Source organism: Falco peregrinus, chromosome 9 (assembly GCF_023634155.1).
Source record: "Falco peregrinus isolate bFalPer1 chromosome 9, bFalPer1.pri, whole genome shotgun sequence".
Taxonomy (NCBI): domain Eukaryota; kingdom Metazoa; phylum Chordata; class Aves; order Falconiformes; family Falconidae; genus Falco; species Falco peregrinus.
Genome location: NC_073729.1, coordinates 32538445 through 32562471, shown reverse-complemented (window position 1 = coordinate 32562471; position 24027 = coordinate 32538445). Strand labels below are relative to the sequence as shown.

General features: G+C 40.6%; 1 protein-coding gene across 12 annotated transcripts in view; it reads left to right on the top strand.

The window, feature by feature from the left end:
- EYA2 (EYA transcriptional coactivator and phosphatase 2) overlaps window positions 1–24027 on the top strand; it is a 101217-nt gene that overhangs the window by 41319 nt on the left and 35871 nt on the right. For 6 of the 12 annotated variants that reach the window (XM_055814372.1, XM_055814371.1, XM_055814373.1 and 3 more), the window contains exons 2-6: window positions 64–182; window positions 2055–2099; window positions 5302–5350; window positions 5958–6100; window positions 8919–9035. In XM_055814372.1, coding sequence (XP_055670347.1) covers window positions 74–182; window positions 2055–2099; window positions 5302–5350; window positions 5958–6100; window positions 8919–9035 — 463 coding nt within the window. In that variant the 5' untranslated portion in view covers window positions 64–73. Of the gene's footprint in view, window positions 1–63; window positions 183–2054; window positions 2100–5301; window positions 5351–5957; window positions 6101–8918; window positions 9036–24027 lie in introns of those variants that run through there. The other 6 variants (XM_055814375.1, XM_055814370.1, XM_055814374.1 and 3 more) reach the window with 3 other exon arrangements.

The following is a 24027-nucleotide window of genomic DNA, read 5'->3' as shown; positions in this document are numbered from 1 at the left end:
TGAATCATTAGTAAGCATGCATAATTAATGAATAAATTATATTTTTCCTTTGTTTTCCTTCAGGTATAAGGAAATGCTAGATCTAGTGATATCACCCAGCCTGACTGTAAATAGAGAGTGCCCTGACAGACTGAAGCTTAACCTTTCTAACATTTATGCCACAGCTCCAGATGACATAGAAGGTAGGCTGCCTCTTTTGCTTACTTTTTACTGGCTTTAACGTAATGTGTATATATGTGTAACCAAAGGCAACTGGCCACATGCAAAGCCTCTGCTTCTGACAGTTAGTTCTACAGTATGGTGGGCAATTGAGATTTTTTAATATTTTCTTGTAGACACTCCAGTTGTGGCTGAATCCTGTAGTTCAGCAATGGTTTGAATGCAAATGGAATTGAAATGTTTTGTATGTAGATATATATCTATGTATAGTAGGTGCATACCTATGCACATGTGCATGTATATATTTGCTCCACTGGAAGAATTGCAGGTATAAAACGTATTTTGTGTAGAGCTGGCAGTTTTCGTTTGGACCCCACTAGAGCCCCAGAATGTGAGCCCTGGGCTTTGGTGGCTGTGCTGCTGCTGTTGGGGTGGGGTGTGTGCGGGCTCCCAGGCCCAACACCGTATTGTGGAGCCAGAAAACATTTTGCCAAAGCAGCTCTGTGCCCCAGTTTGCATTACTCTGAGATCATTGCTATCATCTCAAAACGGTTAGCCCTGCTGGCTGGCCTCTGGTCTGAAGTTTCATATTTGGCAGGTACCAAGGACAAATTCTTTCAGTGGTTGAGACTGATGGAAATTTATCTGCTCTTCTCCTCCTTCTCCCCTCCACCCCCATCATACTGTTCAAGTGAAGGAAACAGAAGAATGTTAAATCTGTTAAAAAAATTATTGGCAAGTGATGCAGCTGAACTAGTTCTTGCTAGTACAATCCCAGCTATTGTTTGCTGCGGTCAGGATCTGTCAGCCTTCCTGTTAGAGGGGAGTTAGGAAAAGGCACTGGCTATTATGTTTTAGTAGTATGTTTAACCCTTCATTTATAGGTTCTTAGAAGCCAAGGAGATGTTTTGCTTGTATGTTTGCTAAGGCATTAGAAATTGCATGATTAAATCACGTACATCATGACTGCCTATTTACAAGAGCAGTGGAAGGGATAACAATCTAAGAGAAACCTCCTTTTAAATGTACATGTTTGCAGAACAGATTAGAGCTAGAAATGATTTTTAAATACATCATTTTGTAAACTTCTTGGTGCAGAAACTATTTGTTATTATGCAATATAAATAAGAGCCAACGTAGCAGTTACACTGTTGGACACCACTTTGCTAGTGACAGCTCATGTTGGTGTGTTTCTTACAGAAATATGATGGTTATTTTTCTATGGAATGATCCTCTGTGCTACCAAGATTATGCTCTTTACCTTGAAAATACTTCTTGTTAATTTGAAGAACAGGAAGATACTTGTGTGTTTGTCAAGTCTCAGACTGCCAGAGCTTTTAATGCAATAAATTCACACAAATATATGCTCTGTATTACACACACAGTTTTAATTTTAGCAAGTCTAGTTGTAATACTTATTTGTGTAGGTGTCCATGTAGATGTCTGACCTGTTATTCTCATGGGTGCTTATCATGAGTTGTGCAATTACATCAATATAATTTTCAAGTGCACATATTTTGCCTGTGGTCCTGCACTTTTGGGTAGAAACACATGTAGGTTTAACTTGGCTTTTTTTGGCAATGACAGTAGTATATTGTATATTGACACACAGTAAATTCCCACTTGGCATTCTTGGCAAATGTATTTATTTACTCTGTAGTTACCTCTTTCAAAAACAAAAAATTTGAAGATACGATATTTTTTGAAAAGAAATTAAGCTTACGCTTAAATTTTCCTGTTTCTCAGATGTAAAAGGCATTATGAATTAATGAAAACTAAAAAAGTCTATTTCTTCAATGCAATCCTTTTTGGCAGGGAGCAGCAGTGTAACAGAAATAGTATAGTTTTTGTTTTTACAATCTAAAAATCTAATTTTCTGAACTGTTTTCTTTCAGGTAAGTCAAAGCAGATTTTTCATAGTGAGACTGAAGGTGAGTCAGGTAAGCCCAGCTTTGGATTTAGAAACAGTCTTTTTTGCTATATCTGTATGTTTAGATGAACGTGTACATTCATATAACACTGTCCTTTGTCAGTTTTTTTAAATTAATTTTTTTTAAACTAAACCCCTCTGCCTGTTGAGTGGGAAATAGGTTACTGTTAACCCACTCTTTACTGGTAGAGGAATTAAGGCAGGGTTGCTGCTGGGCTTTCCTTTTCTAAGGTGTATCGGGGTTGCATGAAGAAGGAGTCCTTATGGTTTTGTTTCTGTCAGTGATTAGGGTGATTCTGTTAGCAATTAGGTCTGTGTAAGTTTCATGGTCCCTCCCCTGGCACACTGTCCTCCTACCTGAGCTGTCCTTTGCAAACAGCTCGGTGCACAGAGCAGGTAGTGTCTGCAGGGGACCCTGGAAAAGGACACAAGGGGGCTGTAGCTGTGGTATTTGCCCTTCTGTGGTGTTCTGGGGGTGTCCTCAGCTAGAGGGAGAACTCCGGCAGAACTGGGGGACAACTTAGGAGAGATGGGATTGGAAAGGGCATGAGGCTTGAATTTCTTGTGGAGGAGGGTGAAATGAGAGGGATGTGCCCCAATAAAGCACTTTGGAGGAGGAAGAGCGAAGAGTGGGTGATGAAAGTGTATTTGATCACAGAGGCTGTAATTGGGCAAGTTTGTTCTGTTTCTCCTTCATACTCGGGAGAATGAGGAGGTGGAACAGGCATCCAGCTAAGACAAACTTATTAGAGTCCAGCACATAGGCTTGTGGACAGATGACTCTGAGGTCTGCTGCTGCACAGACAGAGGTACCCAAGCTGGGTTTTTCTCTTTATAATAGTAACAAGCAGCAGTGTCAATGCAGTCATGGCCAGTTCACTCTGAAACCCATTGCCCCCAGTCATCAGTGGCTTGTGTTACCAGAGCCACATTCCTTAAAGCAAGCAATGCTGCTGCAGTAACACTGCTCTGATAATGCACCTGAAACAGTTGGGAGACCCTTAAAGGTAAATATGAGGCCGGAAAGTGGCCACAGTCAGCTTGCAGGTAACTCGTCTGGGTGACAGGTTGCTGGGGAGAGAGCTGAGAGACTCAGGAACATCACCAAAAGAATGCCATTTGGTCTCGGATTCAGGAAATAGTTCAGTAAGCACCTAAGCACAGACACCCTTATTTTCACATTTTTTATGTATTCTAACCTAGTATGTAGTTCTTATTAAACCACTGCAGTTATCCTGGAGAACAGAGAAAGGAGTACATGGATATTACTTTTCTAATTTTGAGTAAAGTTATCTCTGAAGATTTCAGAGTTTGTGAAAAAAGGGCATCCTTTTTCAAAAAACTGTGCTTTTTAGAAGTTGTTACCTTTTGGTCAAATGTTAATGTTTTCTAGGAAATTCAGCTCAGTCTTAATAAGCTCAGTATTATGTTTCCTAGGAAATTTACAATGCCTATGATTATTATATACAGTAAATATTATACAAATTAACATTCTTTTTAAAATCCTGTAATATTTTCAGTATTATTGTTACATATAGTAGACCTACAATTTTATATTATTCTTTTTTATAATGTTTAATAATCAATATTTTTAGTTAAAACTCCAATGGAAATGCATGAGTTCTTCCATAAGCAAGTGAACGAAGATAAAAATGCGTTTTTAAATGAAATTTGGTTTAAAAGTTACCAGATTAAATAGAACTGTTTTTAAAAATAGTTTGGTGTAATCTCCCTGTTATAATGTACAATGATAAAGCCATGTAAAATGGTGTGGAAAAGGGTTGTGTAGGAAAGAACATCTTCAAAAGAGAGTTAAATCAGGAAGAATGAACATTTCATATGTGAGCATGTCAGATCTTTTTGGACATTCTTTCTATGTTTATGACATAACAAGTTGCTCAGGCCCATAGGACTGTTTGCATGTAATTAGACTTTATACGTACTTGTATATTTCATTAAATAAAACATGGTTTAAACGTTTAATTCACGAACTTACAAATGGCTGAACAAACTCAGTGGTGCTGTTTTGGACAACTTTGTATGGAAGACAATCCAACTAAAGCATTGCGGGTGTGTCCCTGTCAACACGTGGAACAGCACTGCTGATGATTCCTGCCTGGCGGTAGCAATGTGCAGGCCTCAGGGGCACTGCAGGAATCTCCCTTGCCACCCGGCATGGGCATCTGCAGTTGAGAGATCATCTTCTGCATGAGGCTGGGTGATATTTCCTATGCTGTGTAACAAATTACACTATAGCTGCTAGCAGCGAATGTTAAGGGTGGCAGTGCTGTGATCAGTGGACAAGGAGATGCTAGATGTTCTCTCTGTGTAGAGCTGTGTGCAGTTAGTCTTGTATGTTCATTGATGCAACCAGAGACGCTGAATCTGCAGTGCCTAATGTCATTATTGATGATTGCGAGGGGGTTTTGGCATTTACAGTGCTGTGATAATATCCAACAGCTCCAGCCAGGAGCCAAGAATCAAAATTTGGATGACGTTATGGAGGCAACCTGCATAATACTCATGGGGTGATGTTTTCAGTACAACTTTTCAGGTTTTACTTTAGATTTTTTAAAAATTTTAGTTAATTAAATTTAAATTTTTCTTTAAATAAAGATGGTGGCACATTTTTCTTTGGTAGTGTTGCAGGACACAACTTTTTGGTACATTGGAAGGCATCCTGCACGTATAACCTGTGTGATACATTTTCTACTGGTTTAATATTTTGATTTCTGGCAGGTCAATAAGGTAGGTTATAGTTAACTAAAAAAATTCAAGAGTAAAGAGATTTACAATGTTGTATTTTTAATATTTATTTTTATTTAATCATGGTCTAGGAGAGTACCAAAAAAAGCAAAAGGGCAAAAAGTGCAATGAGTTTAAATCACTTCAGTAATCATAGTAGTTGCTTTTATAGCCTTTAATGTGTGAGTCATCCCACCAAAGCCCAGCTTCATGATTGATACCAGTCCCATGGGAAGAAGAAAGCGGTAGCTCAATCAATCGGTATCACCCTCAGTTAAAATCTAAACATGCCTTTGTTATTAAGTGGAGAATAATTTTCTTACCTACTTCAGTTAGTAGAGATCCACTAAAAGTCATCTAATTGCTGTATGTTTTTCTTAAACCAGCAGTGGTAAAAACAGTGGTATCAGCTTGGCCATAGAACAAAACATAATGAAAATCTAAGACCCTTTAATTTTGTTTTCCAGGCAGCAGCAAAGCAGCACCACAGTGTCCTCTCCATCTGTACTCCACAAAGTGAGTGCTCGTGCCAAGTGCTGTAATTTAAAAACCGTGTTTTGCTGAACAGCCATTTTGTGCAGACTTTGTCACCTTAAAGAGCATTTGCCTTAAGCCCATCCACCTGTTCCCCTGCACATCTCTGGCCCAGTGAAGTAACTGGTTCTTAATCTTGTTAGATATGGAGTGAAAGAAGGTTTCAGGTACCGTGTGCTGTACTTCAGTACCCCTGGGAATCCAGACTTTATCAGTTTGAATATTGTTATGTTTATGAGTGACCGCAGAGGAATATGTTGAAATGTCAGAGGTTTCCCACGACACTAGCTCGTTTAGCAAACCCAAAATGAAACATGAAAAATCAGTGTTGATTTAGTGTTTTTAACTTGCAGATATTTTGCACAGTCTTAAACTCCCTATGCATTTAGGTAGCTTAATCTAATAGCTCATATCAGGAGCTGTATACCAAAACAAACTTTTGCCCCAGTCAATTCAGAGTTCCTAAAATATTCACCATCATACTTTGGATATTACTTTACCAAAATGTCTAGAAGTGTTCAACGTGTGCTCTAGAAGATCATACACAGAAACTCTTGCCTTAGACCTTCTGTTTTCTTGTTCTGAATAGACATTATCCCCATATAGTGACAGTCCCATCTTTCCCAACAATGGCAACGTATGGACAGACTCAGTACAGCACGGGAATCCAGCAGGCTGCTGCATACACTGCCTATCCTCCTCCAGGGCAGCCCTATGGCATACCCTCCTACAGTGAGTACTTTGACATCATGTTACCTTTGAGGGCATTGTCCTTTTGATCCTAGAAAATATATGTTTGAAGTCTTAAGCTTTAGAGTGACAGGTCATTTCTGTCTTGGCGATGTTCTCTCCTTGGGCTTAGAGAGAAATCTGACTTGTTAAAAAGGTTAGGATTACTTTGAACTACCTATCAGAACTTGATATCCTGGGTTATGACCAAACTAGGTAAGTTTGGAGCCAGTCAGATATGAGACAGCACGAGAAACTCGGGTTCAGTAGGATGTGCCACTTGAGAGCAGTAGCTGGTGAGTGCTCCCATGACTCACTGCCAAGACAGTCTCTTGCAGTAAAAAGATACTTAGGTAAACTACACTGCACCTTTCTTGATTCTTTCTGGAGTTTCAATGATACAAGTTATTTTAAGAAAAACTTTTTATATATTACTATGGGAATAAGGCATTGGTGTAATGATACAGAATACTTTTGGTTTGGAAGACGGTTTATATTTAAATGGATGGTTGTTAGCTGTAGATGCAGTAAACATTTCTAACCCCAGTCAGCTGTGTTCCCTGCTTTCCTGCACAGCCTTGCCAGCAGCTGTGGGGAGATGGTGCTGGGCAGGAGCAGCTGAGGGATTCAGGCAGGGGGCTAATTAAACCAACACTCCTGACAGAGGAATGCCTGGTAAACCAAGTATTAAGAGTGTCTTCAAGCTCTGCATGGAAATACCAAGCTCTTGAGGGAGCTGGGAAGTTCTCTCCACTGCTAAAAAACAAAGAGATGCTGGTTCTGCTTAGGTGCAGCTTTTTAACAGAAAGCTTTGGGCTTCTTACTCGCAGGTGGTACTGTGAGTGCTGTCTTGCAGCTTTAACATGGCTTCACAGTTCTGTCTCTATTGATGTTTTCTCTTGTGCTCTTAAAAACCTTTATTTGCTTGGCAAATACAGTATCTCTTCCCAACAAGAAGTTTTTATATGGCCACTGTCAAGGTTTTTACTGAAGTGGGAAATTCAGTGCAACAGTTTGGAACGCCAGGGAAATGGGCTTGGCAGAGCTGAAGCTCTACCAGGATGATGAGAGGAATGTTTTGAGACCCTTTCCTGGAGCTACTTGTGTGGTTGCATCAGCTGGCTGATTTCCAAGGCAAACTCTGAACAGTTGTCCTGTTAGAGCAGGTGAAAGTAGAGCCATTTGCTACTGCCTAGAGTCTTTAGGGCATACATGTGTCAGGCCCATATGCTGCTTATAAATCCTGTGGATGACCTCTTAGCATCCTTGAGCAGCAGTTTCCCTCCCCCAGCCCATATACCCTCTCTAAGATACTCAACACAGCATATGAAAAACTCCACCTGGCTGACAACCAAGAACAATGAAGCGGTATTGTTTTTAGGCACAAAAATAAAACTCTGGCCAGTTTCTAGACAAAATAGAACATTGTGTGGAAATTAATTTGGTGCTAAGTTATTTCGCTGTCTGACAACAATTTTTAGACTTCCAAAAAGGCCCATTTGCTGAAGATTAATTGTAGCTGGGGTAGGTTGAATGCTTGCATGAGAGTGCTGATGTAATGGGTTGTTAGGAAAAGCGGCTTCTCTGCACACACTTGCAAATATCGCTGCTTCCCCAGCAGTAATAGAGCCGGACGCTTGCACCAACACATGTTCATGCACTGTCCAAATAAACTTCCCATGTTTCACAATGCAGCATTGTCATCTTGTTGCTGACTTGTACTCAGATTGCATTGCAGCTATTCACACCTAAAGCTACAAGAACTGATTTTTATTGGAGAAAACATTATCTGGGAGAATTGATTCCCAAGCTGAGCAAATGCAGACTTGTTGCTTTTAAGAGACATTAAGGTAGAAAACAGCATGTTTGGTGAAAGGCATGTGAATTCAACTTGTCTTTTAGCAACTTAGCCTACAAGCGCTAAAAGATGGCAACAGCATGGGAAGTGTGTAAATCCGAGGCCAGAACATCAACTGGGTCTTTGTTGTAGTCCCAGCATTCAGGGTGTGTCTAATGGCCATTTTTTGTTTTGTGCAAATAGGCATGCAAAAGAGGGAAGGATCACGCCCAAAGGGTTCATAATAAGACGCACCTTTCAGCTGTTTATTTTAATAATACAGCTGTACATCTCAGCAGCATCTCAGAATAAAATATCAACCCCTTTCACTACCAGCAAAGGTTTCATCTTGCAATGTTTAATTCAGTTACTGCTGTTGCCCCTGTAAATTGTCAGTTTAATTGCCTGATTTTAGTAATGAAAAGATTTTTGTGGCTTCAGGGCTTACCTGTTGTTCCTCAACTGTATGTTGTATCTAACTGAATAGATGATAACCCTCTTCTATGACTTGCCAATAAATATTTTGCTACCAAAGCTGAAAATTTAATCCAAGTAAAAGATAACTCTTGAGGTTATTTTGCTGAAGGTCCTCTTGCTTTTTAATCATTTATTGAATCTGATAACTGTTCAGAAAGTTCATGAGTCAATGAGTTTAATTCTAAAACAAAACTATTTGTTCGTAAATTGTTTTTGAAAACTATATTATTCATGATTGTTTATCCATCTTACCAAAAGTTCATTCAGGTATGGATACAGCCGACTCAAATATTATTTGTGATGGATTTACTTGCCTATTACTTAAAATAACTGGGTAATACAGGTAATGATTAAAAAAAAAAAAAAGTGGAAGAAAAGTATAGGAAAGCCAGAGTTTATTAGGTTACAACCTAGCTGAAAAATGGTTAATTCCTAAACTTGCTTTTTTACACCTTCATGTGGCAAACACTCATTTTCTGTTTTTGGTTCCTATGATATGCCTGAAAGGCATTAAAACAGAGGACAGCCTGAGCCATTCCCCAGGACAGAGTGGGTTTCTTAGCTACGGATCCAGCTTCAGTACCCCAACTGCTGGACAAGCACCGTACACGTACCAGATGCATGGTGAGTACAGCTTAGTGCCTTGCAGGATGTGCTATGAGAGGTCAGAATCCTGTACCCCTATGTTAGACCAATTCCTCTTTTGCAATTGCAATGGAACGCTTAGGTATGGGCAGTCAGGATAGGTGTGGAGGTAAGTCTTCTTACGTCTGTTTTGCTCATCAAGGCATTAATTGCTGGCTTAGACACTGAATCTAGCACTAGCATACCCTAGCAAAACTTTGCATATAATCAGTATAAGCTTGCCTTTCTGCAGAAACTGTATTTTCTTTTTTTTTTTAATTAATTTTGTGACTGCATACCTGGGTTTGTTGTGTTAGCGTGAATTCCAAGATTCTGAATGGAAGCAAGACAGAGGTGGTTTTACACTTCATGCAAACAGTACTGTTAGTATTATACTTCTGCTTTATGCTGTCCTGAACAAACTGCTCTGTGGTTAAACTGCCCTGTATTCTCTCCACTAGTTTTTGTTTAAAAAAAAAACAACTGATACCTTGATACTAGAAATTTTTTTTTTAAATGTTAAGACATGACTGATACCTGCTAAGATACATCTGCCTATTTTAACACCCAAAGTACCAATGTCACTAATTACCTACAGACAACTGAGGTAAGGTTCAGAAAAGCAGAGCTGAAAGGAGTTTTTTCCTCAAGGTTACTGAGCTAGGATTTAGTAAGTTTAGAGTAACTTTTATTGTTGTCATAATCGTAACTGATTATAAAATAATCAATTGGATTCTCTTAAGGCTTCAGAGACAGTGCCTTGTGCTTGTAGCTTTGCAACATTTTGGTTTGTTGTGCAACCAGGAAGGCCAAAATACACTTTTTATTTCTAAAAATAAAGTTATTTTCTTGTCATTCCATTTGAGAAACTGTATGAAACACCAGCTCTCAGGAGATTGAATTTTGACCTGCCAACTCCAAGAAACTCATGAAAGAATTTAAATCTGAATTGCCAAGAAGAGTAAAGTAAATGTAAATGGTGGAATTTCATTTGTGATTCCTTTTAGCCAATTTCTAGTATGGTATTTGATTTCTTTGAGCATTTTGTGCTGTTGTTCAGAAACCTGAACTGCATGTGGTAGGTTTTCGTTATTTGACTGGTATTTCATGTGCTTTTTCCTCCACTGTGTACTGTTCCTGATATTGTGGACTGTGTTGGGTTTTTTTAAGTTATTTGTTTCTTTTCCTGGGACTTGCTGAATCATTAAACATGAATTGAAGTAGTACTGCTAAAATTTGGATGTACTCTGTGTAATCTGAATTTAAAAACACCTGTCCAGGCAATCCCACAGAGTGATGATAAATTCTTACAAAACAATAGCAGATGAGAGGAACTGTAGCATAACCATTTCAGCTTTATCAATCATTTTACTTACAAGAGGAATAATGAGTATATTCTGAGAAATGGATTACATCCTTAAAACATCACTTTATCTCTCTGCCTTTACCTTGAGTCCCCTGGGGGTGCAGTTTCATTCCTCACCTTACCTCATATTCTGGGTTCGTTTTGGTGTTTCTATTTAATTTGACTAGTAAGAAGTAAAGATTATATTTTGTCTTCTGCTAAACATCAGCATACCTGCATCTGAAAGTGCCTTGCATTACGCATGAATTGCCATGAGCGCATGAACTGAGGCAAATGTTAGAAAAACATTTCCAAGAGATCAGAATGCAAATGTTCTTGCATTTATCTTATTTTATCTTTATATTATCTTATCAAATATCTTCAGTCTTGTCAAGGATGTGACAGTAGCACAAATGAACATACCTCAAGTAGTTTAAAATTGCCCAGTTCAGGTGCTGGTGAGTGGGAAGAGTCAGGAAGCCTGTCAGCTACGCAGACTAAATGTGCTGCACCCTTTCCTGCTATGGTTATACATATCCAGACTCACTAGTTTAAAAGCAGCTCAGGTACAACTGCAGCAGCTCTCCCAGCAGTGGTGCTAGTCCATCTGTACCACATGCACGTAAGTTCTCTGAGAGGCTGGAGGAAAAAAGTCACTCCAAGTGGAGCGGCTTTGCTGGAGGGAAGACAAACGCACATGAGGATAAAGCTCTGCCTTGGCTCTGTCCTTCCCTCAGAGATTTTGCAAGGCTTGGAAAACCAAAGAGGAACTGCATGACTTTCCCAAGTTCTTGTAGAAGCCATGGAAGGGGAGAGAGATCAAGTCTCTCACTTTACTTTTTGGTATTTTTCGGAGTCTTTTTTAAAAACCTCTAGGCAGAATGCCCTTTTGTGTCATTACACGTAGCTATCCCCCTTGCAAAACTGTCTCTGTCAATTCTCTTGGTTCTTCTCAACCCTCAATGTGAAAGGTAGACACACACATCCAGTTAGATTTTAAGTCTGAGAGCAAATAACATCATAAACAGTTCTGAAAACTGGGAAACAAGGTAAAATCCATTTTTTTTCTATAAATTATTTAAGAAAGCTGAAGACAGAGAGGTGACCCTCTGCTTTGAGTTCAAGTGCTACTGTTTTGTCATAGCACATATCTCTAACACTGAGATGGTTTCTGTGGCTTGAATGCCTCATGGACATGCTGAAGACACTTGGGTTGAATGTGACACACACGCACAAAAAATCCCAAAAAGTAGCTTCTTTTTTTTGTCACCTTCACTCCTACAAGTTTCACCTGTCCTGCTCCTGACAGGAGTTCAGGTTTTGGCTTCTGTTTTGCTCCTTGAACATGCTGATCTTGTCTTGAGATTGTTCTACACTGTCAGCAGTGGAAGTCGTCTCTTTTTAGTAAAGCTGTGGCTTGCAGTTACCAGGAGTTGTAGGTACTAGAGACAGCTCCATTGATAGGCTGAAGTGCTGAGTCTGTGCTCTCCTGGGGCAATAGCAGCCATGCTGCCTCTGGACTAGCTGCTATGTGATTAGATACTGATGGCTGTAACACCACTGTTGACAAAAGTACAGGCATTTTCTTTTGCTGCCTTGGAAGATCAGTGTATTCATGTCTAGGTTTCTGTTGCTTTTTGTTGCCCCAGAACACACCTTCCACATGTGCTTCTTGTTAGCTTAGAAGGGTCTGAGCTGTTTGAGAAGGCCAACTCTTGACTTACTTGGGACTGAAGTTTTTAAGATGGCTCCTTTGTTCAATCAAGAGATTTAGACAAGCAAATTTTGTGCATCAGCTCTTCAAAATGTTACACTGGCAAATAGTGACACAACAATGTGTTGTACCAAAACAGGCTGGGAGGAACTTCATACATATGTGTATGAGTCTGAATGTGCCCAGAGTGCTTTCAGATAATGTTCCCTAGGGTGATGCTATGGTATTAGGTGAAGTCACTTCTTTTCAGATTTGTAGGCCAGGAAGATCATTTCAGCCAGCTCACTAAGCCTTTAATGCAAAAGAAAACAGGAAAAACAGTTTCTGCAAGTGACAGGTGCTTACTCCAAGGCAAAGGGAGCAGGAGTAAATGTGTCTTCCTGTTGTAAACAAATATTTCCACGCTGCTTCTCCTCGCTCATGAGAGTAACAGTCTGAAGCTCCCTGATCGTACCGTTTATTTACCTTGCTGAGTGCTAGTGAAAGGTTTGAGTGAGAAGCCAGGAGCCTTCCTGTGCTGAGTGCTACCAAGGAATGTGTGCTCAGTGCTTTCCCACGCCACAGCACTTGGGGGTGGGGAGCTGATCACTCAGTCTCCCTAATGCAAGCAAGCAGCTCTCTGTGCTGCCCAGCTCCAGGACCACTGAGACTTCTGCCCAGTTCACGTCAGTCCTTTTGGTCACCCCGTTGCTGACCCAGGGAGGCACTCTGAGTGATGGGCTAAACCAGCTGAAAAGGGCAAATTTTTATTTACATATTTTTATAAATCAAATTTCAGGCCGGAGGCTTTAAGAATCAAAGTCTTAGCCCCCACTTCAAGGACAAAATGTCTTTTGCATCACGCTGAAAGAGCCATCTTGAAGAGGGTGACATGCATGGGATCATCAAGGAAAGGTATCTCCAGGAGCGCGTGCTGCTGTTTTGCGTTTTCAAGTGTGAGGAAAAAAATTTCTTAAGCTACTCTTTGTTAGTATTGTAAGATGGTAGTAGCTCAAGTGCATACATGGCATAACTTTGGTATTGTTTGCCTCCATTGAGAACCAGCTCCCAGAGCAACATAGTGAAGTCATCTGCAAGCGGGTATGGGTGATCAGACTGAATTCTGAGCAAATTGTGCAGCCTATGTGATTTCTTCGCACTGCCCCCCTCATCTATGAGTTACATGGTCCAGCCAGCAAATAGGCATCCATCCTAGGTGTGTTACACCAATGACCAAGGAATAAATGACATCTTGAGTGACAGATACTTTGTCTCACAGGGCTCTAGGACAAATGTTCTTCTTCCTAAGTGCCAGCGTATTTGGTGCTGGTTTGCTTCCTCTCATGTTTCTTTGGTACCAGCAGTAACTCTGGCACATGTCAAGCTGCAGCCTCACCTCCCTGATAGCTGTTGTACGTAACAACTCATTCTGAAGCCAAATTCTGCTCTCTTAAGATCTGTTTGTTTTCATTACAAATGCAGATGATGCAGGTGTAATGGGGTGGCATTCAGCTTTTCATCTTTAACTCCTGTTATCAACTATATTCTTGTTCTTGAGCAAGAGGAGAATTCACTAAAACAAGAATGAGGATAGAATATGCTTTTGGTCATTAAGTGGTAAAGAAAAAAAAACTTTTACAGCAAGCCAGAAGGGGAAATCTATTTTCATGCTTCCCTAGCATGAAAATAAATTAAATGTGGAAGGGTTTATAAGCCAGATAGCTAATGCAATAGGTCACATACACATATAAAAGATGAGATTGGCAAGTTCCATAGCTCATAAAAGTGACATGAAACTATATCACAAAGGTACTATAGATTGTTTTATAATGAAACAAAGATATTTGAAATGCATGTGGCCAATTTGGGAATGCTACTCATTTTTAGTGTCATGAATCAGAAGAGGATGTAACAGCGTGCATTAGACTTTTGTCTTTAAAGTGATAATATTTTTAATGCTGGTAAATAAATGTTGCTTCAAGGTCTATGCTGTTTCTTAATCAGTCCTCATGTAAGTGTACAATTACAGCACCAAATCCCCAAACACCACCCTGGGCTAGATATTAGGAATATATTGTGCTTTTTAGCACAATTTTTTCTAAGTTTACATTTTCTGAAAATTTAACAGTTCAGTGATTTGCTCAGACTTCTGGTGAAATTATTATTCAGTGGTAGAAACTGAACATAAGACACAAAGATTATATTCAGCTTCTGCCTCAAAGAGCTTACCATCTTAACTGGCAGTTGAGGAAGCTGCTTGTTGCTAAGGGTGGGGGAGAAATCTTTGGAATATAAGAAACTTACCAGTTAGTGAGCTATGTAAAATACAAAGAGAAAACTGTGCCAGCACATTAGCTGACATAGAAAACTGTCAGCTATGCGGAGTGCAATAGCAGCCAGCTTATAGAGCATTTCCTGCGGTTGCATGAGCATGTGTTACTCCTTTATTGCACATCAGGCCATCTCTTCTCAGCTTGTCATTAATTCCTAGACAATGCCTTGCCCTTCAGTTATTACTGCTAAAATGACAGCTGGTATGAAAGTACGAAGTTGCACAACAGTTAAAACCGTGGCCAAAGACCACTGTGGATACTGTCATTGGGCAGGAAATGATTTGACCACTCTTCAATTTTTTTTAATATCCAAATCTATCTACCCGCAAAATACTTTTTACATTACAAAGGAAAATTCAGTTATGTAACTAGGATAACTTTTGTTTGCCAAGGAATTGCAAAGCAGTATTGAGTTTGGTACAGACTTAAATTTGGGGCCAAAGACCTTTGGTACTGCTAAGCATTTTTTTTCTTTGTAGAGTCCATTCTGATCAGCTGTCAAATAATGAATTAATAGAAAGCAGCATTTCTTCTGTGCAATGCTGATTTGAAATGGACTAATTGTATATGTTGCATATGATTGTGAAATTAATTGCTTATGAATTGTTCTCCTGGCTTGAGGCCAAATAAAATCTGAATGTTTAATTAGAAATGTTTTGATATGCTGGAAACATTTTGACTCTTGTTACTATCTGGATAATCTAGACACATTTTTTTCCAAGAGATGCCTTAATTTCTTTCAATTGTATGCCAGTTTGTGTGTTACATATTAAATATGAGGCAATAAATATCTATTTGGCATGAATAGTTAGCTCTGTGTGCATGAATTTTGCAAAGGAAGTGGCATGTTTAATTTTAAGCTTGACTCTTTAAGTACTTAGTGGTGAAATGTGTGAGAAGGGGAAATTTCAATCTACACTTGAGAAATAATGGATCGCACTTTGGCATACAGTTAGCAAATCCATCTGAAGTCCCAGAAAATAAAGGAGAGTGAGAGCATGTTCTCAGCAAACTGCCACTGAGATGCCTTGAATTCATAAAATTAAAACCTCAGTAGAAAATGAGTAGTGTCTTTTAAAAGCTTCTGTTTCACAGCTGATTTGCATTAGTTGCAGTCTAAAACTGTGGCAGTAAAGCTGCGCTCCACTCCATGGTGAGTTCAGCAGGGAGAGGCCTCTCTTCAGGAGGGGTCAGACCTCACTTTTTACAGTGTAAATACAAGGTTCCTCAGAATAACAGCACAGTCTTCCTTTCAAAGATTTTTAAACACCAGGGGCTGACCATGCTACATTTACTTTGTTTTAAAACAAGCTGTCTTACAGGAGAGGGAAGTCAAGGGGAGAGGCAGTGTTGACAGTGATGCACTGTAAGCTGCAAGGATCTGTGCTACTGCTACCCAAAGGGGAAGCCTGCTTTAATTTTTCCCATTTACCGTTTTTGTGAGGTTTCATTCAGAGCTTATTCCTTAGTCATCAAAGGGGGGGATTTGGGAAGAGGTTGTGCTATTGGAAGGAGTAGACACTAGGGTAGATGGCCCTGAAGCTAGGGGAGCAAATGTGTGTTTGTAAGGGAGATGGGCTGACAAATCATATGTCGTTTCTGCTGTGTCTGGGCTCAGCAGGGGTTTATTGTCAATGCCTTTGTCCCTTAGGAACACCAGGGTTTGTGGTAAGATTTAAAGCTTGTGTTGGGGACCCAAGTTCTCCTGGCTGAATAGCACCCGTGGAAACTCAGAAGTAATGGCAAGATTATATTAACTGTAGAGATAATAGTGGTACAGCCAAAACCAGGAATCCTCTCTTGAGATGGAGCATTTACTTTGGAGATATTGTGTGTGTGCTGTCTGCTGAGGTACTCAAGAGGAGGTTTCACCAGAGGAATGTGTGGAGGAGGGCTCTGCCACACCCAGCTGTCTGCTGTGAAGAGCTGGCTTGCACTTCATGAGGCTTCATCCTTCTAGCTTGTTTCATACATTTTAGAGTGTCTGTCCAAATCTCTGTGCTTAAGAGCCACTACAGGTAGTTTTAGAAGGATATGTTTCAGCGTAAGACAAGTCACCAGTTCACTGCAGGAAATGCTGGATAAAATTCTCTGGTGGTCCTGTACAAAAGATTAGACTTGATATCCATAAAGTCTAGCTGGCTGGCTGCGTGTTCACACTGAAACAAAATGTGCAAGTGCTGCCCAGTAGTGATGGTGATCCTGTTTGTACATCATCGCCACAACTGTGAACCTTGCTTATGGATTAGGGTAAACAGAGTTAGAGAAAGTATAAAGGAGGAGTAACTGCATTAGAAGCAGTAACTTGAGCATCTTGGCCTCCTATCAGTGCAGAAGTTTTGGAGAAATTGCAGAAAATGAGTACTTTGAAATGTTAGTTTTGCATATACTGAGGAGGAGGAACTCTTTCCTCAGTGTGAAGAGCAGGGTGGAAGGAATCTTGAGAGTTTTGTTTGACTGTCTGTCGATAGGCTTGCAGAAGATGGTATTGGGCAGATGGAAGCAGGCATGACAGTCATGAATGAGAGAGAAGCAATAGGCTAGGGGGACAACAGTAAAAGAACTGGATAAAGAAAACACGGTTTGTTGTACGATGAGGAAGCGGGAGCCAACAGAGAAGACCAAAGTGTTGTTTCCCTAACCTGCTGCTTGACTGTTGGGAGCATGTGTGGAGGTCAGACAGAAAACTCAAAACATGAGTTAATGCCCAAAATCAGTGTAGAAAACAGTCACAGAGGTGTTCGGATGTCACAGAGACTTCTGTTTGTGGATTTTATTTTAATCACTTTTCTAGGATGTAAAAAAAAAACCAAACCCAAAACCATAGGATGGTAACAGCTTGGGTAATTATAAAATTGGCCTTGATTATTCAGCTTATCGTGCAGTTGGCATAAATAGGCTAAAATGTTCTAGAAGCTTCACTGAATAGTTCATTTGGTATACCTAATAATATTTTCTTGAAAATACCTAGAAGGCAATAGAAGAGCTAGTGTACAATTACATGTAAAAATCTTTATCAAGAAACATAGTTTCATAGCTGCATAGTCAAACACTGGAAAGTTAGGAAATGTCAGATTCATGATGCTGGTGCAGTACTGATACCGCTTTCCGATGTGTCTCATTTCCAGGCACTGTGTGAGGCAGTGCTCTGATAGAAAAAATAGAATGCAGTCTACAATCAAAGACTGTGATGATGTTTGTGGATAAATAAGGTCTGACCCTGCTTCAGTTAGCATAGGCTGTGCAACTCGAGAGTTTCTTAACTGCTGTGCTGGCATTGGATAACTGTCTTGCATGGGCTTTTTAATATGTAATTTGGGCGCACTTTCTATTTATATTGGCAGGGTTTAAACACTGAAACTTCTGCACTACAATACTGTCACCTCTAGAACTACAAGAATACCTGCACTGTCTGAAGAACAGTCCATTGACAGTTATTAAAAGGAGGAGGATGCAACCTTGGCTTAGAAAGTCTCTAACTGGCAGGTTAATTGAAGTTGACAAGGCAATACCAGGGCAAAAATCACTCCTCTGCTTTTGACCTGTTTCTTACTTTTCTCTGAGCATCCGCTGTTGGCCACTGTTGTGTTTGGTGGTTTGGGGCTTTTTTTTTCCTGGAGGCACTGCAGTACTAAAGCAGTGCATAGAGGGGCTGGAAAAGCCTTGGGGCAAATATCTGGCTTTAGAGTGTTCAGTTGAGTGTTACCACCATCCTAAGTAATGGCTGAAAGAGTGGAGACACTTGCCCAGCTTGCTCTTTTCTTTTCCATTGATATTTAGAGATTCACCTTGCTCAAGGGGAAGGGAATTACTAAATAAGTAGCTATGCTCCCAAGCCAGATTTTTATCCCCAGCTGCATGGCAGCGGATGTTTTAGGGCTAGTTAGATTTCAGTGCTGACCTGGGAATTGGAATCTCATAGCTACTAAACAGCACAGGAGGTGGCAGATCCAGCTTTCCTTTATCATGGCTTGTTATCTGTCAGTGGAGGATTGTGTCCAGGATGAAACTACAGCTGGAGGAATCTTTAATCTTTAGTGTCCGTGGAGTCACCCAAATAAAGTCAGTTTTGCTGCTTCTTTCTTCGACAAGGGATTGCACAGAGACAGTCTACATCGTTATCGTAAGGATGTTCGCTTTCTGACCCAAAATGATTCCTTGTGAATTGTTTTTGAAGACAATCCAGTGTGACTTCCTTCTATAGCTGCAGCATCATTTGATAGGAATTGTGTAAAAGGAACACTTTCACAAAATATAATAAAATTTAATTGCTTTCCCATGGTTCAAATCCTGAGAGTAATTATAAACCATCCCAGCACTTTCAACACTATTGTTGAGCTGGATTGAGCTATACAGGTGACCAGGCTCCAAAAGATGGTAAAAGCGAGGCCCTTAAAACTGCTCTGGTCATCACTTATTAAATCTCTTTGAGGTTCTGTGGGTTGAGTACTCCCAGAAGCAGGCAGCAGGGGAAGAGCTTTGACTCAGAAAAACTGTACTGTGAAATGTGGTTTATATCACCATTCAGAGTGCCCTCAAACACCTGGTCAGGCTAGCAGGACTGAATGGGATTGTAGTGGGAGACAAATGGACATATTTTAAATGGGTTGCATATCTGAGAGTATTATCTGCAGGAAGTATTCATATGCTTCTGGGAGCAATGTCCTTTAATAGACACTGCTGATGTCAAGTGCTGTAGCATTGTAGAATCATGCTTTTCATCTAGGTTAATATAGTGCACTCTTCTCTGTACTGTCTGAGCCCTTCCAGACAGAAATACAAGACTTTTTGGGGAAGGGTTCATTATGCCTAATGGCAAACAGTTGAGCAATATGCTGCAAAGTACATATGGGTTGAGTTTTTCATCTCCTTTAACAGGTCAGATAGTCTTGAAATACCTCCACAGCTGACAGCCATGCAACATTTTATGAGTTTTCTTGCCCAATAAATGCAGGCAGATGTTGTAGGATTTGAAACCTTACAAGGCACTGGAGTATAGCTGGTGGGAGGTAATTTTGATGAGTGCTTAACCTCTCACTAAAAAAGTAGCAGCTTGGAGAAGGCAATATTTACTGCAGGAAACATTAGCTTGTCAGAGAGCTAAAGCACTGCAAAGAACCTTTCTGAATGACCATGCAAGTCTTCAGCCAGATGTTCTTCATAGCGTAGAGTAATGCACGCTCTGCTGGGAGTTAGGCCTTTCCTTGCATCAGTCACAGTCAGCATTGTTTCCTGTAGGAAAAGAGCTTGCTGATCTAAGAATACACAAGCCATTATATGCAAGCTAGTAAAATACCTTGCAATTCAGCTGAACCCTGTAGGCATTTATTTTATTAGTGCTAAGTGATCAAATAATCCTTTGAGAGAACTCTCCCTGGAACCACTATGCAGTTCATCTACAAGTTAGAGGAAACACTTAGATCTAAACTTTGTTCATCTATTTCAAGCATATTTAGGAGTGCCCATGGTTGCCACCCTCTGAACACCCTCATCTCAATCCAGTGTTCCATCTTTTGAGTGTTCACAAGCTCACAATTTCTGCTGGCTACCCAGAGGGCTGTGATAAATGTTCTGCTGTCTCTGGCTGTGTCCTCCTCTGATTGTTGAGTACTTAATTGAATACTGGAAGTGCAAACCATCTGTTCTCAATACAGCAGCTTATTCTCTTCTGAGCAGTACAGGAGACTGAGAACACCTCCCAGATGTCAGGGCTCCTCTGACCTGTGAAATGCAAGGACACAAACCTGATTTTCAAATTGGTCTGAACTATACCACAGGCTGATCCTGTCTCTGTAAGACACCAGTAAGGCTCCCTAAGACACCAATATTCCTATGTCGTATTGTGTGTTCATAAGCTGAAAGAAAGCCCTTTTTTAGCAATGCCAGAGCATAGTTTTGAAAATACAAAAAAACCCCATGAATATTCCCTTATTTTCTTTACTTCCTTTTACCTGGAAGGGAGGCAAAGAAATGCAGCCTGTTATTGCAGTGACTGAAAGACAGAAAGGGAGAAACTGAGAGGAACGAGAAGCTGGCATAAAAGTTTTTGCAGGAGCACAGTCCAGAAATTATCATTGACAGTGGCATAGATTTTAAAATACTGGAATTGAAAGGGGAATGAGGGGAAAATAGCAAATGAAATCCATCTGTATGAGAACAGGAATATACCATCAATCAGTTCACAAAGAGTTTCTCTATACATGTTGCCCTTGGACACTCATGTAGAGAAGGGCCACATCTACTTATCACGGAAAAGTCATGGCACTGAGTATGTATGGCATACACATGCCTTTTATGCGGTGTCGTTTCATGCAAGTGTGTTTGTGATATACATACTTTACAAGAACATTTACAGTACCGTACATCTGAAGAGCTACTCTACTCTAGAGTCCAGATTGTTTTATTACCAACTAAATGTTCTTTAAGCTACCTGTGACTGAGGGCATTGTGACATTTAGCAATTGGTTTGATTGAACACAGATGTGAACCATATTCTATATGGAGAAGACCCAAAGGGAGAGATCCTAGGCTTGTGTCTGATTTACAAGTAGGAGTTTGAATGCAATTACTTAACATAGAGCTACCAAGATAGATGGAAACAAATAGCTTGCTCACACATCTGCAGTATTGCAAATGTACAATCAGCTGCAGTTTGAGATGGTGTGCCGACTTCTGAGGTCAGGAAAAAAGCCAATATATGTGAAAGCAAAAGTCCTGTGGAAATGGGTAGTATACACTCAGAAATGGGAGGTGGCCAGACATTCACATACATTGCTTACAAAGAGGCTTCCTAGGTATGCCCCATTCCCCATTAGCACGGCTTTCTGATGTCATTCCAGTCTCTCTCCGAGTTTTACAAGAAGTGCTATTACCTGGGAAGGCATTTGAAAAAAATTATTACATGGGGAATAGGGCTGAATTGATAATGCCAGTATGCAAGGTCTGTTGATAATTTTCCAATGTTTTTTGAGTGTAAAATTTGTGGATGCAAAACTGGAATTGCATGTGGCAAAATTAATTTTATTACGGAAAGGTTTATTTCTTATTATCAGCTTAGGGAGGGAAAGTGAACATTTGGGGCTAGTTCTGATGTGTGTTCTGAACTGTTCAGTTCTACAAGACTGCTCACAGAAAGTAACTAGCAAGCCTCATTCTCTGTTCATAAAGGGAGAGGATTTGTCCTTGTCTTCATTGCCTGTGGTGCTTGTTTGTTTTCCTTCCATTTGAACCGACTGTGCATCATTGAAAACATGGTCTCTCCAGTCTGGCCTGTGAAGTGGAACAGGAACTGAGATAGAGTAGTCCCCACGAGATAGCTGTAGTCCCCAAAACCAAAGGCTGATGAGATGAAATATTTCTGTACCTGGATCTTCAAGAACTTTCTTCTCCATTTAGAGAATTGATTTTTTTTTTCTCCCATCTTTTCATCCTTGTTCAGCTGGAAAGAACCTCCAAGTCTTTACTAGCTTTGGTTGTTTGGTTCCTCAAGTGTCCTTATCTGTATCTATTCTACTATAACAATACTGAGCTGCTGAGATATACTGAGCTTAGCAGCTCTCAAGGTGTACCCCGGGGGCGGGGACAGGGTGAATGTGTTGCATTCTCGAAATGCAATGCTGTAGGGGCAGAGAAAGAGAATTGTGTTTGATCTCAATTTAGACAAGCTGTGCTCAAATAGTTGGTCATATGCTCAGACTCCTACTTGGTCAAAATACAATGACAGGGGCCAGAATAAGTGAAAAACCTGAGCTGCCAAAATCCATTCTGAGGATTGAATTTAAGGTTATAGGAAATACCAGTCATGAGCACTTTTCACAAGTATTTAAATACACAGATAAAAAATGAGGAAGTTTAGTTTCTGTCTGTGTACCACAGTCCTTCTTTTGCAGATCCCCTGGGCAAGAGGGAGCCAGACTCCAGCAGCCTGTAGGGGAACACCCGAACTTGGACCTGGGGTAGCTCAGCTAAAATGGCAAAACTATAGTCTACAAAACCACAATGTATAATCTACGACATAGGGTCTAGTCACAATGTACTGTAGGAAGCTAGGGAGCATGAGTCATTCCCTGTGTTTCACCCCGTCTTCCTACCCTCTTCTGCCTGCTCACATACCTACGCTGCGTGTGCACAGACACACTTGCTTTGCACAGCTGGCACGAAGTTCAGAGTAAGTTCATTCCAATTGTACAGATCTCTCCTCCTTTTTATAATTCTCTCTGTTTGGAAACCAGGAAGCTATGGTATCATGTGCAGGTAGCACAGCAATAAACGTGTTCTCATCACAATTTACACATAAAACGTGAGTCCCTCGAGGTAACTCATCCCCCTCTTGACAGCTTTAATAAAGGATGATGGATTGTTTCTAAATGACAGTTTAGGAAGATCAAAAATTCCCCCCTGTATTGTTTTGAGCTCTGGTGTACAAGAGCTGTTTTGTGTTCTGTGAAAGTTGTTTTTGCCTGTAAGCACTGGGGCTCTATTACTCCCCTTCACAGTGGCGAGAAATGCTTAGTTACCACAGGAATATATTCATCCTGCTGCATACTCGTGACTTTTTGAAAAACTGCAGAAAAGCAAAGCCTAGCGTGGGTGGGAGGTGGGGAAATGCTAATAGCTGAATGTGTTGCAGTCTTCAGGATGCTGCTCTGGGCAGTCTCCCCATATGGGTTGTGTGGAGGAGGAGCGATTGGATACTGATCCACCCAGAGTTGCCTCCAAGGGATGAGTGCTGGGAGGAGGCATCACCTGCACCCACCTGCACTGGCTCAGCTCTCCAAGCCAGCATATGCAGGGGGGCTGGGGAAACCCAGGCCTCCAGGTACCTGGCAGTCATCTGCACCCTCTTTTCCCCCTTTCTGCCCTTTTCTTTTTAAAGACTATATGTGGTAGCAAATTTCTTCTGGAGAGCAGAGTCCTCCCTCTTGTTTCTTTTTGGCTTGAGATTTATTTCTCAGTGCGTGTGCTTTGTAGCTGCACTTGGCAGAGTGGAGTTTGTTCAGCTGTCCATTCCCTAGCTAATCTGGCGTCTTAAAATAAAAACAAGCAAGTGGATCTTTGGAGAAAGGTTGCCACATGAAGACGTGCAGAGTGTCATATGGTTAAAAAAGCACTGCTCAAAGTCATTCACATTCTAAAAAAGCAGATAAGAAAATAAGGCTGAGTGCCTGATAAGGGCTTGATCTGATGGTAGTCGATCGAGGTGACAGAATGAAGCCCAGACAAGAGCCCACCTTTGTCACACAGCACCAAGATTGTACCTCTTTCATTGTGGAAGTAGTGGGTCTGAGTGCTCTTTAGAGCCCATTGCCTTCCGTTAGGATGGAATATGGCATAGTCCAGCTTTTGCCTCCTGTATGGGATCAGCCAGCCCTTGGAGCAAGCACTGAGAGAACACTTTTGGTATGGATTCTCATCAGACCACACAAACCTAAAAGGAAGTTCTCCACCCATGTGAAATGGAGAATCTTGAAATAGGAAACAGTGTAGACTGGAGTTAAATCAAGGCTAGATCTTGCCAGGGATGCAGGATCCCAGGGATGGGAAGCTTGCAGCTGTCCTACCACTTCCCTTATGGGCTGCAGAGGAGGACTGTACCTGTAGATTTTTTTCTGAATCTTTACT